This window comes from Cyanistes caeruleus, chromosome 6 (assembly GCF_971803275.1).
Source record: "Cyanistes caeruleus chromosome 6, bCyaCae1.hap1.1, whole genome shotgun sequence".
Classification (NCBI taxonomy): domain Eukaryota; kingdom Metazoa; phylum Chordata; class Aves; order Passeriformes; family Paridae; genus Cyanistes; species Cyanistes caeruleus.
The window spans coordinates 18,339,725-18,355,415 of NC_141706.1; the positions used below are offsets into that span (position 1 = coordinate 18,339,725).

At 36.8% G+C, this 15,691-nt stretch overlaps 1 protein-coding gene across 19 annotated transcripts in view; it reads left to right on the forward strand.

The window, feature by feature from the left end:
• LUZP2 (leucine zipper protein 2) overlaps positions 1-15,691 on the forward strand; it is a 270,446-nt gene that overhangs the window by 180,911 nt on the left and 73,844 nt on the right. For 16 of the 19 annotated variants that reach the window (XM_086895406.1, XM_086895408.1, XM_086895411.1 and 13 more), the window contains one exon: positions 10,485-10,547. The exons of the other annotated variants lie outside the window; for them this stretch is intronic. In XM_086895406.1, coding sequence (XP_086751532.1) covers positions 10,485-10,547 — 63 coding nt within the window. The remainder of the gene's footprint in view (positions 1-10,484; positions 10,548-15,691) is intronic. 19 annotated transcript variants of the gene reach the window in all.

Genomic DNA, 15,691 nt, shown 5'->3' on the forward strand with positions numbered 1-15,691 from the left:
ATCTGGCTGTAAATGCAACAATGACACTCTATAGTTAATGCTCATCATAAAATCCATAAATTCACATTATACAGTGAATATGTCAGTGTCTGAATATTTCAGTGTCTGAAAAAATAAAGATAATATTTTTAGAACATTCATGTCTTACAGACCAAAAATAAAATAAGGTAAGAAACTTCTAAATTTCCTAGTGAATAACAACCACTATTCTTTTGTGTTACCTATAGAAAACAAAAACTACAGAGATTGAAAAAAAAAAAAAAGAACTCCTGATGAAATCAAGGGTGTCACAGACTGCATTCACCTCTATCTACAAGCAGGTGTTCATCAGTGTTCTATCACAGCTGTTTAAGTCATAGTCATCTTCATTTCTCTAGGAAAATAACTATACTTTGCAGTTTAGTCAAGTGTCTTTTAACAAAACGTGAGACAATTTAAATTAAACAATATTCTAACTTGGTAAAAATTAATTATGACAAAAGGAAATAACAAAACTTAACCTCAAAAAAATACCAAAGTTAGAAAACTTAACTTAAAAACACTCAGATTTAAACATAGTGAAACTTAATTTAGCTTAATTCTATTAACACTTAATCTATATTAAATGAAAGCATAACTCAATCTTACTCTATTATTACAAAAAGGGCAACTGAAAGTTTGGTATATACTTTTTAAACACAATATAACAGTAACATGGATTCACTATAGAGATTGTAAGGATGCAACAAATGCATCACAATTCCATGTCATCTGGTTTTGAAAATAACTCACAATAACTGCAGATATTACTGAAAATACTTATTCATAGTAGGAATTGCTTGTTATATGCTTAAATTGGTTAGGATTTTCAAAGTGCAGTTTTTCTAGAGAAAAACCACAAGAACACAGGATTTGGCAAGTTGCCATTCAGCTTTTGTAGCACTTTTCAGAAACATCAAGTCTAACTTTTAATTAAAATCCAAACTCCAAATTAGTACATATGCTGTTATACGTAATTTTTATAACAAAAGGACTCACATTGAAATTACCTTATTAAAATTATGGAAAAGGCAAGCAAATGGATAATATATGGTTAACTTTGTCTTGTGCAGTGAAGTTCTCCTAGCTAATTATTTTTTACACCATGAATATCTTCTGTAGATAACATTAATTGGAAGGTTGTTTTATTAATAGCTATAAATCATTCAGTATTTCAACATTAGGTTTTAAAACTAATTATTACAAGGTAACTTTTACTTCTGCTAATATTCACTCTAAACATTTTTAAAAAGGGTTTTTAAAATTTTTTTTAAGAATCACAATAATTTCTCTAGTAAAACTCTAAAAAACTGCAACTGCATGAATTCATAATTACTTAAAACACAAAATTAACTCAAAAAGGGTATATAAAAACATTTTAAGAAACCAATGAATCATGACTTTTTAACAAACTGAGTACTATCCCAGTGCTTTTTCTTAGAGAGGGAGGCGGGGGGGTGAACTGCCCACTCTGCTGCTTCTCTGCTGCTGTTATCTCTAAAAGGTTTGAGTGAACCCTTTGTCATCCCCCCACATACTCTCACAGAGGGGAAAAACGGAGAGAAAAAAACCTCACAAACTAAACATGCTAGCAGCCTTGTGGATGGGGGGAGGTTTGCGGCTCCTCCTCCCTGGGTGCCAAAGCCTGCCGTCCCGGTTTTCCCCAGTTTAGGCTTGCTTCCATGTCTAACTGCATGGGAACCCACCAACCCGGTTCTGATCCTCTTCCATGTCTCCCCACTGTGCGAATCTGCTCTGGCACCAGTCGCTTCCACATCTTCCTGCTGCACAGACCTGCCGAGCTCACTCTGCCCGCAAAGGGCTGGTACCCCTTGCCCACAAAGGGTCCCTGTTCAGAGTGCCAGGTATTGGAAAACTGCTCAGACTATTCACTGAGTCTTCACAGAAGTAGAGCGAACATTGTTTATTTCTATCTTTAGCACACTTCTATAGGGTACGACAGGGTTCGCAGGACTTAACAAGGTACTGTTGGTTAACACATATTTTTTTACATTCTTTTCCAAGTACACAATGCCATTGTTTTTCTTTATTCTTGCTGTTCCAGGAGAGTATCAAGGACACTGCCTTTAATATTGTTGCCTGGATTGAAAGCTGGGTTGTGCAGACAGGCTTTTACCAAAATATCATGCTTTTACTCTGTTAAAATGTTTTCCTACAGGTAACATTTGGAATGTGCACAAAAAAGCAGGATGTCAGGAGATTATAATAAAGACTAATAGCCTGGTTAGTAGGAAAAGACTTATTCTGACAGTTCCCTGTATACTAAGAGATATAGAAAAATGCTAGTAATGCATTTTCTGAAAAAGGAAGCATGTGCTTTTCTCTTCCAGTCACAATTCACTGCCAAACTTTGGAGGTATACCTTTGCCAAATGTTATAGTGTGTTGGGGCAGAAATTCAGAATGGAAACCAACACATTTGCTTTGTTACTTTGGATATTTGGGGGTTTGTCCTTTTTAATATAATTCAGAATTGTGGTCTGTCTAATTTCAGTGTTACATTGTACAGCCTATTATTAAAGTTGTTTAATAATATTTTGTCTGAGGTAATAACAATTTACCTATTTTCTTTGCTGAGCACAAGTAGTCAATAAAGTCATTAACAGGAAAAGTGGTATTTCTACAAAGAAATGTGTTTTGTGGGAACAATTTTAAAGAACATTGAATTATCACATAAAATACATCTAAAAATTACCAAGAAAATGTTTATTTTTCAATGTTAAATTGTTGTAATTTTCAGGTATGACCCAAATATCACTGAAACCCTTCCTCAATTCTGCAATATTCTGTCAGGTCCATATTCATGGCAGGATTAATGAAAAGATGATATTCATGTCAGAACTAGGAACTGATTAGAAGACGATCAGACAGATCACCTTGTGTTCTAAATGTTCTTAGGGGAGAGGTGTCCCATGTCCTCCTGATTGATTAGGCTGGTTTGTAAGTACTAAGAAATGTTCTCTCCAACTCTCTTTAAGGCTCGTCTTCAACTTCCTCAGTTTTCTGCTGAAATATTATTTCGTGTGTTTGGTTTGAGGTTTTTTTCTGAAAATGTTTAGTTTGCAAATACTTGCTATCTGCTCTCAAAAACCAAAGAAGTTTAAGCTGTAATCAGGGCCTTGTTTTTAATTTTTTTGGAATACTTAGGAGCCTGATATGAAGTATCTTATCTAATATTGCTGTGCTGAGCTTAAATAGGGAAAAACACTTTTCAAAAGCAAGGAAAAATAGCTAATTTTAAATTAGAATATTCTGCTTTCTTACCCTTTTCCCAAGACAAGGAATTCTGACATAAAAATATAAGTTCAGTATCATGGATGGGTCAATGATTCATGAAGACATTGTGTTAATGGCTCAAAAAATTCAGTTGGGTCCTCTAAATTAGGTCCTACTCCTGACTTCACTTCATCTTTTTAAATGACTTTTAGGAAACCATTAAAGGTTAATGGTGATTAAATTTGAGTTAAATTTGAGTTCTGTGCCTCTAGATTAAGAATACCCCTGGGTGCCCATCCAAACTGTCCCATGCCTATGTTTTCATAAAGTGAAGTACTGATTTACTCAACGATCCTTATAGAGCACAGTCTCCCTGCTCATGCAGAAGGGGTACTTCAAGGCTGAAGGTATCTCATGTCCTGCCAGCCCGTACCTGATACAGTAGGACATGGATGATACCTTGATAGGACATTTGTGGTTGGGTTCTTTTCTTCTTTGGACTGAGATTGATGAGAGAGAGGCAGTTTTCTTTTGTTTGGACTTGGTTTATTCTTCTTTTAATTGCATTACATATATACAAGGTACAAGGAGTTATGTGCACTACCATAGAAAGGTGCAAAATGGCTAAGAAAGATCTTCTTTAAGGTTTTTTATATATTTAATTACTTAATGAACAAATGCTAAGTAAATTATTTTTCTTAGTGATTTAATGACTCCACACTTCCATGTTGCACTGTGGTATTCTTTACCTAATCACCTACTACTACCTAAAAACCTCTAGAAGAAGAATATGAAGAAGGACAAGAGAGAACACCTTAAATCTTCCATCTTTGTCTTCTGTTCTCTAAACTAGTTTAAACTTTAACTTTTTCACCCAGTGACTTAAGAAAACTTTCTTATCTACACACTTACACTCCTTGTTTTTCTATTTAATTTTAAGAGTTCTTTTCAAGGTGTTATATGAAATTCAGTGTTTTCTTGGATGTCAGAGCCAGGTATCAGAGATAAGGGCACACTGTCTGTGCCTCTGACTCCAACAGTGTTGCAGTATGTTTTTTGTTAATGGTATGTTCTATTATTGCCTAAGTTAATGGTTTGGTCCAAATGAGACCCTCCCACCCTACATTGTCAATCTACCCTAAGTCTCCTGTCAATCTGTCTTAGGCCCACCACATGCTTGGAATTCCACTTCGGAAATCCCCTAAACTTGGAGGCTTGATTAGTCCATGTGACCAAACTTTCCCCCCACATCTCCCTCATTGGATGATGATTTTGTGAACCCTGCCTTTTACCCTCCCCAGGATATCTCTGATCAGCTGATGCTTTGTACCCTCTCTTTGAATCGCCTCCATATTTCAGCTGTTGCATGTTCACATTTTCTGTCTTTTGCCCCCAGGATTCCCCAGAGCAATAAATCCTCTATTATCCCATGCAAAAGACCTCCCTCTCGTCCTTGCCTCCTCAGAGTACAGACTGACAGCCAAAAAGCCATAGAACAAGTACTCTAGTCACACCTCGGGTCATCCTGCTCCTGGGGTGTGACCCACTCCTGGAGCAGGCCGAAGTGATAGAGCCAAATAAGCTCTGGCCCAATGTGATAGCTGGCACCCAACGTGTGGGGCCCTGTGAATGGACCCCATGGACGAACTGTGGATATTGTCCAAGAAGCTCTGCCTCTGAGTGCAGCAGACTGGTTTTTCTCTGGTGGCTCTTTGGGGGAGGAAGTGATAACCCTCTAACATCCAGAGGACCACTTCTCTGAGGAGCACTTCCTTGCAGCCCCTATCCAGTGGACCAAAGGAGGCTAAGTATACCCCAAGTTAGGCTGAGGGTGCTCACAAGTTGTGGGAAGGGTGCATTGTGCCCCAGGGGTGGTGGAGAGGGGGCCATAAACCTATGGCCTACAATAATTGGCTGCAGAAACCACCTTGTCCCTGAGACTGGCCCTGGAAATTTTATCTTTAGTTTGCTATTTCTTTTGCTGCAGGGGAGGGTGGATTTTTGCTGTGCCAGCGGCTTAACATCAGGGAAAATGGGTATGAAATTGTCAGCACAGCAGAGAGGGATCTATTTTCAAATTTTGAGTGCCCTGGACAGTGGGAAAAGAAAGTTTTCAAAAGGGTTGTTAAAAATGTTTGTTCAGTGGCTTTTCCTCCACTTTCCAAGGCTATCCCCAGAGGAAATACCAACCATACTTTTCTGGGATGTAGCTGGGAGTAAATTAGCAACCTTGACAAATAAAGGTGATGGTTGCCAAATTATTTTGTTTGTGCTAATTCGATTAGTGATATTTGAAAAAAGTGGAGGAAAAGCTCAAACCAACGCCCCCAGCTCCCCCATCCCGTGATCCAAAATCCTTGTCCCTTGCATCAGGAAGTCTGTGCCAGGCAAACCACAGTGAAGCACAGGAGAGCTACTGACTCCCTGGCCTCCCTCAGCCTTCTTGACACCCTTGCCTTGAGAGCGATGGCCACGCTGTCAAGGACCTTTGCCTAAACCCCACTTTCCCAGTCATTAATCCTCCAATTCAAGTTAATGCCCCCAAATGAGATTCCCAAGTTTTCCCTGAGTCCTCCCCTGCCCCTGAGAATGACTCTCAAGAGACACAAGATGGTGGAAGCCCCATGGTTCAGCCCCCACCTTGTGCTTCTTCTTCCCACAATCCCTTTCACCCTGTTCCTTCCAACCCCTTCCTATCCCCTGACCCCACCCCTACTCATGCCCCTTCTTCTCCTCCCCTCTCCCCGAACTCCACACCTTCCCTGGGTATCCCCCCTTCCTTTCCACCAGCTCAGCCTCCCATTCCCATGACATCATCTGTTCCCATGATGTCACCTGTGAACAGCAACTCCCATTCCAATTGCTGTCCCACCCCTGCTCCCTTCTCCTTCTCTGGCAGCTCTCATTCTTTTCTAGCTTCAAGTTCTCACACTGGCATGGGGACTGGAAGCCACAAGCCCAAAAAACAGAACCTGGAACAAAAGACCATCCCCTTTGCTGCACCTGTTACCTATACCCAAACACGAAGAACCCTTAAATGGCATCCTTTTGATTATCAGCATAAAGGAGCTTTGCAAGGCTCAGAAGGAGTTTGGGAGAAAAAGTGAATATTTTAAAGGCCTTTTAAAGACCACCTTTTCCTCAAACACACTAGCTCCTGATGATATCAGGGATTTGTTTGCATGTCTCCTAACCCAAACAGAATATCTGTTATGGGAGAGGACATGGAAGAGATTATTACGAGAGCTCCTTTATGAGAAAACTATGATACACTAAAATATCCCCTTTAATTCATGAAAAAGTATGGGGGGATGGAGTGTTCAAGTTGTAGACATAAGCAGAGGCATCCATAATGCAGCAAAGCAGAGGTTGAAGTAGCTTTGATCTCATGAGAAGGTTGAACAAAGAGAAGAAAGGAATTGAAGTAGCTGTGATCCCATGAGAAGCTTGAACAGAGAGAGACGGATGAGAGTTATGACAACCCTTTGCCCCCAGGGAAAGAAGAAGAAGACCTCTGTTCCCAGAGATGAAGATGATCTCAGAATTAGATGAAGACAACCTTTGCTTTTGAACAGCTCATCCTTAAAATAATACCCCATAAGTTAACATTGCCCATTAACTCAGCTATGGGAAGGCTGAAAATGAAAATGGGAGAAACTTCATGATTGCAGATTTTTCCAGGCAGCTGCTATTTTTGGAAATTAAAGAACAACAAGAGAACTGTTTCTTGTGGAGAAGTCTCCATGGCATGACAAGAGAAAACGCCTCTCCCTACAAGAACTGATGAATGACTATTGTAGAGGTAATAACTGGTTGAAAATCCCAGATTTTGTCTCTGCATTGTCAGTTGGGAAAGTGTTCTGAAGGGGAGGAAAAGTGTTCTGAAAGTATTATTCTGATTCTTCTTATTCTTTTAGTTCTGTTAATAAAGTTTTCTTTGTACCTCTTAAGTTTGAGCCTGCTTTGCCTTCCTCCTAATTCATATCTCAGAGCAAGAAATGAGTAAATAATTCTAATAAGTGCACTGGTGATTTTAGCCAGCGCTAAACCCATTGTATTGTTTGGTGCATTTGCTAGGAAACTAAAATTGGCAAACCTAAACCACTATACGAATGCACTGAAACTACTGGTGCAAATGGTGCAAATAAGCTAAAATATTTCATAAAGTAAGAATTAGGTACAACAGTAACTTGGCTTAATGATATGATTTCATGCGAATACTCCAGCTTTTAGCTTTTGCTATAAGCTTTCTAAGATGTTCAAATACATTAAAATACCTATTTATTTTGATTATAATGATATTTTAACTCTAAGTCTAAAAGGCCCTTCCTAATTAAAATGATTATTCTATATAATTTTAAATTGATTACTAAAGATATGTTTGCAGATACTTAATTCCTTTTCAGCTTGAAATGTCCAAGATCTTTTCCATTAAATTACTTAGTTACAAATGAAGTATTTGAAATAAAAACGGTGTAAAATTCTAATTAGTTTATTTGTTGTTGCTCTTTGAGGGATGCTTAATAGGAAAATGAGCATAATCTTTAATCCTTATAAGTCTTAGAAGTCAGAACTTCTGTACTGAATCAATAGACCTTTGTAAATTTAAGATTTCATTGATTAATTAATCTGACTTTGAATAGTTCTCTCCTAGCAAAAAGGACATATTCTTCCAGACTATGTATCTGATCAGACTTCTTTCATAAGAAGAAAGAAGATTTTAATTCAGAACTTTTTTTTTTTAAAAAAAGGTTCTGTTATACATCATATGGTTTTACTGGTATGCTTAATATTCTGCTATAAAAATTAATACTTTTTAATCAGGATGCAAAGCTATTTTTATCAGTGATATGTGACTTGTGAAGTAACATAAAATCACACAAAATGTAGGTAAGAAGTTGTCATCTACTTCTGACAAGCTCCTACTTATTATACTCTCGATAATACTAACTTTCAGTACTTGCTCTAATTTCTAAAAACATCATTAAGTTCAGATTGAATTAGGACTATTTTTCTTGCATTCCAATAACCCTGCTGTGTGTTTCTGTTGCAAATAGATGGGATAATAAGACAGAATTGGTAAATTATGTTAAACCTCGCTAAATCTCCAAAACAGACTCCATCTCCTATCTTTAAATATTTTCATCAAGTTTTGGTTTTGGACAAATTCTGTATATGTATAATTATATACTTTTGTCAGGTTTATTTGGAACAAAAATGTGGAAATTGCAACAACCATCTAGTACATTGTGTGTCCTGTTGCCACACAGTTCTTCAAATTCTGGGTTACTGCATGGTATTTTCAACATCGCCTATGTAGAAATTACTTCCAAAAGACTAATGTATTATTAAAAATTATTTCTTACAGTAGTTTATACTGGGGAAAAGGAAGACAAATTAATAAAAATGTAGTGAATACAATTCATTCTTACCTTGGTTTGAAATATGGACATAGTTCTACTCAATCAACCATCACCACTCTATAGAGGGACTAGAGGATAATGAGTTAGTCAAACCAAAGGGATGAATTTATTTCTGAGAAACTAAGTGCAAATCCCTAATGAAATGGTTCCTTTGACTTACCTGTTTCACCATCATCTGAGAAGGTGATGTTGATCTTTATGTGAAACCATTAAGATGTGGTTTCAACATTCAAACATTCACTTTGTGTTCACAAGTACAACACAGTTCTTTAGGTGTACCCCTGGTGAGCAACAGATGTGTCAAGTGTACTTCATGTCTTTGATTTTTATTTTGTTCATCTTGTATCTGCTATACAGTCCCTTTTTTTTTTTTTTTTTTTTTCAGAGCCAGTTGTCTTACTCTGTATTTCTATAGTGGTTAGTACAATAGGGTATTTGCTCTTTGGAGAGTTACAACATAAATTTTCAAATGAACCAAAAGAAGTAATTGACTGTGACACTATAGCAACACCCAGGTCTTTGCAAATCACATTTTTAAAGACAGAATCTGGATTGCTGGATTGTCTCATTTGAAGTAACATCTTAGTTCCTTTCTGTTGTATCAGAGAACTATGGCCACCCATGTCAAACAGCTAGGAAAAAATTATTGTTTCTGCACTAGTGTATACTGTTGCATGGTAGACAGCAGTACTGAAATGTGAAATTATGTCAGATCTCCTCATAATTTTGGAATCATAAAAATGAGATTTCAAATGAAATTTTCATTTCTTTGCATTTGCTTTAATAAAAAAGGGGTTTCTTCAAGAGAAACTCAAAGCTTCTAATTCTGGAATTAAAGCTTCCAGTGTTTCAGTGGTATGTGGAGCTAAATTTGAACCAGATGGAATTACATTTTTTGCTCAAATGACAGCTTGTTTTTGTGCACAATGTACAAGAAAGCTATTGCTATTCAGTAATAAACATACATTCCTGAAATGTGATGGGTTCTGTTTCTGTTTGTATATTTACAGTTCATTAACACAGGAGTAGTTGGTTTTTGTATTCTTTTAATCTCTTTTTAGTGTTTAAGTGTGTTATGTTTGGCACTTGCAGATCTGCCTATTGAATACTTATGGTTTTGACCAGTTTTAAAGGATATTTACACTGCAGAGAAATCTTTACCCTTGACTGTTCATGGGATAATATGAGTGCAGACTGGAAAAATAATAACTATTAAGAATTAATTTTGTCAAGGTTTGTTATTTTCCCTGAAAATGAGAAGAAATAAATTGAAAACTCCTACATGAAAAACCATATTGAGTTGGCAAAATGCTGTATCAGGTAACTTTCTACTGGTTTTGATTACTTGCCATTTTAAATTATGAAATTTAGCAAAAACAACCCTTGATTTTGATCATCAAGGTCAAGTGATGAGACCTGGCCCTACTACTCAGTTGTTACAATGATTTACAGAAAATAATATTGAGCTATGAAGTTGGCACCAAGCAAGGATTAGAGGGGTTTTTCTGGCCTTTTGCACCTCAGCATATTAAATCTAAATTGCTTTCAGTTGCCAGTGTACTGGAAAGGTTTCTATGAGCAGTCCTGTTGCTGTTGAAGCAAATTTTAATGCAAATGCCTTTTAGAATTCTGTAACAGGATACTATGCCTTGATTAAGCTCTCTTGTCTTATTTATATCTTTGTTGATGACTTGAAGATGTTATCCATATATAAAACAAATTCTGTATGATCAAATAGTTAAAGGGTCCCTTAATATTTTAGTAACACTTACTAATAAATTGTTTTGGGTTTTTTTGTCCCACTCAGAACAAAAGCCTCAAAAACAAGCTCTTGTCAGGAAACAAGCTTTGTGGTATTCACGCAGAAGAGGTAAGGAAGATTCCAGTCTATTATAAATCTAATGTACTCAAAAGAAGTTTGCATCAACGTCTTTTGTACTGAGGTTCTTGTTTATTATACATATACACAAGAATATATATATATATATATACATATATATATATATACATATATATATACACACACCAGAATACAGGATATATATTATGCTTATATGGTGAGTGTTTACTTAAAGTGCTCTCATTCCAGCTCATTTCTGTGACTTCACAAGAAGCAGCTCAAATGTATTAAAAAGCCAGTTGCAAACTCAAGTTTTAGACAAATAAAATCATTTGGGCATGCCTATGATATAACTCTACAGATATATACATCTATAACATATAAAAAACTGATTTCATTTCCATGATGTCCATATCTACACTAAGACAGGAATTGCCAAAGGCCTGTTTTGAAATAAACATAGAGACAGGAAAGATCTATCATTATTGATTCCCAGAATGTTTAATTATTTCAAGGGAAAAAGGGTCACTTTATGAAACTTAGTGAAAGAAATCTCCCCTCCACTGAAGAGTCATATAGATAGTCAATGATATAAATGCCCTGGTTTTGGTGAATTCCTCAATGTAGAAGTACCTGCACTCATGTGAACACTCCCTTTATTTAACTTTTCATTTAAAAAAAACTATTACATGTGAATCTGATTTACTCACATTACTTTAGTTTGGGTTTTTTGCATATATAATTTCTGTTGAGGTCATTGCACCTTTCCAGAATGAAACCAAAGCATAAAAAATTTCTTCTGTACTAAAATTTTCCTAATTATGGTTGAATGCATTTTCATTAGTCTCTCTTCATTTTAACTCAAAGATCAGTACTTAGGAGGTCAAGTTTCTGATAAATTTTCAAAGATATAAAATAATAGGGTTTGGAGTATTTTTTTAAGTTTTTCAAAATCTTTCTTCCTTTATCCCTATTGTTGCTTTTAAACATGTCACAGTATAGGAATACAGATGTGTTTTCTTTCTTTACTGCTTAAGAAAACAGCAGTGTGTGCAAGTAGTTTTCTGATTTCCTCTCTTTTTCAACTTCTAGTGTATAGGGTTTGCAAGACAAGGTTTTGTTAGTGGAGAGAGCTATTGGGGTGGCTTATTCTGGGAAGCTTCTAGAAGGTTACCCTGTGTCCAACACTGCCAGCAGTAGGCTCTACTATGAATCTACCACTGGCCTATTTAAGAAAGAAAAAAGTTATTGCACAGTAATAATTGTTGATGGATACCAAGGTCAGTACAGAAGGAGGGAGAGGAGCTGCTCCAGGCACTGGAGCTATGATTCCCCTGAAGTCTGTGGGACAAAAGGCCATGGTGAAGCAGCTGTGTCCCTGCAGCCTATGGAAATACCAACAAGAGTGCAGAGATCCACCTGCGGCCTATGGAGTATCCCCATATCATAGCAGGTGGATGCCCTAAAAGAAGGTTGTGACCTTGTGAGAAACCAGTTCTGGAGCAGAGACCTGTGGATCCATGGAAAGAGGAGCCCACGCTGGAGTAAGTTTCCTGGTAGGACTTGTGACCCCATGGAGGACCCATGCTGGAGCAACCAGTTCCTGAAGGACTGCACCCCATGAAAAGGGATCCTGCTGGAGCAGTTTGTAAAGAAATGTAGCCCATGGGAAGGAATCAGCATTGAACAAGTTTGCAGAGGAGTGTTTCCTATGGAAATACGTTTCCCCTTGATGGAGCAGGGGAAATACTCTCCCTGAGGAGGAAGCAGCTACAGAAGTGTATATAACTGGGGGCATAACTCTCATTCCCTATCTCCATGTGCTGCTGAAGGAGGAGGAGGTAGAAGCTGGGAAGCAGAGGGAGGGATGCTGTTTTTAATATTTCTTTTACTTCTTATTATTCTGCTCTGATTTTGATTGGTAATAAATTCAGTTAATTTCCCCAAGTCAACTATTTTTTGCCCATGATGATAATTGGTGAGCAATTTCTCTCTATCCTTAATTCATGAACCTTTTGCTTTATTTTATGTCTCCTGGCCAGTTGAGGAGGGAAGTGATAGTGTGGCCTTGGTGGGCACCAAGCCACCACACCTAGCTGCCTAATACTTGAACCTTTGGCAATTAACTTGAAGAGCTTTTCTCTGATTATGTCTCTTTTAATATTTGCATTTAAGGATGAAGCCTAAGGACAATTTAATTTTATTACAGTGTGACAAGCCCTGGCAGTCACATTTATTTATCTCTTTATGGCAGTCACATAAATTCTAGTGATAAAAATAATATTGTAATAAATTGGTCACATGTTCTGCACTTACTTCAATTTTTAGTCTCTTTAGGAATACCTGAACATTTCACATGTGGAAAGATGGGTGTGGGTAATATTCTTCTGCTGAATATTGGTGATCTTATTGTCTATCCTATTGTTCCTACAGGAAGTTTGAAATTGGATTTGTTTGTATTTTTTTCTAAATCAGTACAATTCCATGAGATACATATGAGAAATGATTAAACCTCTTAAATGTACCCTAGACAGTTCTCATACCTGCTGTCTTTTCAGATATCTTATACCCAGTATGCATTTACAAGTTAAAGAACAGGTTATGGAATAAGTTTTTTACCTTCCAGCATGTTGTTATACAAGACATTGATGATTTCAGTAAATTGAATGAAGTATTCAAGGCTTCAAAGAGATCCTCAGAAAATTAAACATAAATTAGATAATAGTCAAGAGAGCAGACTGTGAGTGTATTTCAAAGTGTGAGAATCTCTTACTTTATGAATCATCCTGGCAAATTTGCAGCTATTAAGCATGTTGCCTTTGGAACAAACAGAAATGCTGCAGCATCATCGTTTTTTGGTGATCATTTTGCCAGTTAGGTTGTGCCATCCAGAGAAACACAGTGTGTTTTCTGTTTTTAATTAGGTACTATACTCACAAAGTGTAACAACTGTGTAAACTCAGTATCTTTTCAGTTATTAGTTATTATATCCAACACCTTTTGCGGGTAGAGTTGCCTATCAGGGAGATCCTGCTTCTTTTTGCTCCCTCAGGCTGCATGCAGAGACAGACAGTGATTCCTTGTTGTCTAGTTGCAAGACATTAGTGGGAGCATGCTTGTCATGCACAGTTTTTGCACTGCTGAATTTTCTTCTCCAAGAAGTCAGAGTCTTAGAGAGGGAGGCAGAGTAGTGCAAACACTGGAGTTTCCAGGACACAGAAAGGAACACATGCCAGGGCAATACTACCAGACTTGGCATCTTAGAGGCCTTTGTTTAATAGTAATTTTATCTGTCTGACTCTACTAAGAGGTCCTCTCCCTTGAAGAACAGAAAATCTCCAAAATAACCAAATGTTATCACAAAGAGTTAGAAGTCATACATGTTTTGGACCTGCACTGAATGTATTTAGCTTTATGACTTTTAATTTCATCACAGGCTTCATATTTATCAAATTAGTTATACCTTAATTGTAACTCTCAGATTCCTCTACAGCCTATTTGGATACCTTGTATATCACAGAAATTGTACATTTTATTAAACACAGCTCTCAGAACAATTAAAATTCTCATTGGTCTTCAGGTGATGTACTCTATAGCTCAACTAATTGCATTGCCTCAGTCAGAGGACAGTGCTATTGAATTAAGTAACAGCAGATGAAATCAGAGAACAAAGAATTCTGCTGGACTGATTTTGGCTATTTATTTCAGATTTTACAGAATACCATAACAGTTTTGGCCTTACTATTTAAACATTTAAAACAGGTTTTAAAATTTTATACTTAGATTCACTCAGCCTTCCCAAAAGTCTGTCATTGAATTTGACTGCATCAGTTGGAAAGAGAAAAAAATCTTTCAAAAAGTTCCAGCTTATGAAAGATATACTACTTTTGTAATATGTAAGGTTTATGGAATGCTCTTTCAGTAAATGTGAAACAGACTTCTAATCTGTTCCAAGGACTTCAAAACACTTGGCATTAATTAATACAAGAAAATTTATTGAGTATCAGTTGGGACTGTGGATTTTATTAAAAACAAATTATTATTTTGAGACTATTCTTAGATTTTATAAATGAGTCAGACCTCAGGAGGGAATGAGTAAGTAAAATTTAATTAGAACCCATTAAAATTACAGCGCAAAGGGTGGGGTGGGGTGGCAGTGTTGGGAGAGTACTGAGACTGTTTCTGCTCACCAGAGGATTACCCACAAAATGGCATCTCCACTTTTTATATGGTCATGGTTGCATCAGCCTCATTAATATTAATGACCAGTGTTTAGATGTCCTTCCAGCACTTCCCACAGTTTGTGGCTTTGCCCATATATGTAGATTTGGCTCCTCCCATGGTCTATCAGTCAATCCTCTGTGCCTTTTGTTGGTGGAGCCTCTCTCGCATCTCAATTGGTGGCCAAGCCTCCCAGCAATAAGTGTCCCCCACTCCCTGCCACCTCTTGCAAGGGGCAAATGTACGTGCCACCCCTGTCCCCCGCTATATTTTGACAGCCCTGTCAGCTATAGCTGCTAGGCAGTAAGCACAAAAGGGGAAAGGGAGGATGGAGGGGAGAACACAAAAGGGTTCAAAACCAAATTGGAACCACAGAAGTACATTTCAAAAGAACTGCAAACCTTAACAGAACTTCTTCCCACCATACTTAATAACTCCTCATTTGCATGAGCCAATCACTATTCCTTATTCATAACATTAGATAAATAGTGAAATAAATTTCCTTGGATAGTTGTGTTTAGTACAAAAAACCCATTTATATTATATTTTGTTTAAATTAATAAAAATATATAATTATTACATATTTATTATTATAAATTAATAAATATATATAGCTAAATATATATATTTAATGTTATATTTAACAATATATAAAATAGATATCATCTTAAACTGACATAAATAACTATAACTATGCCTGTTTTCAAGGGCATGGTTAAAAACTGAGAATGTAGTTCCTTTCGATACCATCTGGAACACCCTGATCTTTACAAAGACCTGTGTAAACCTACGGAGCCTTTTTACTTCTAAGAACGCTTACTTTGAAGGTGATACCTTCAGTTATGCTTCATGGAAAGCATTAATATGTTCATGTCTAAATACATTTCTTAATAATGCTCTAATGTCTAAAATGTGTAAGCCCAACAGCTATTCTTTATAGTACTAACTCAGGT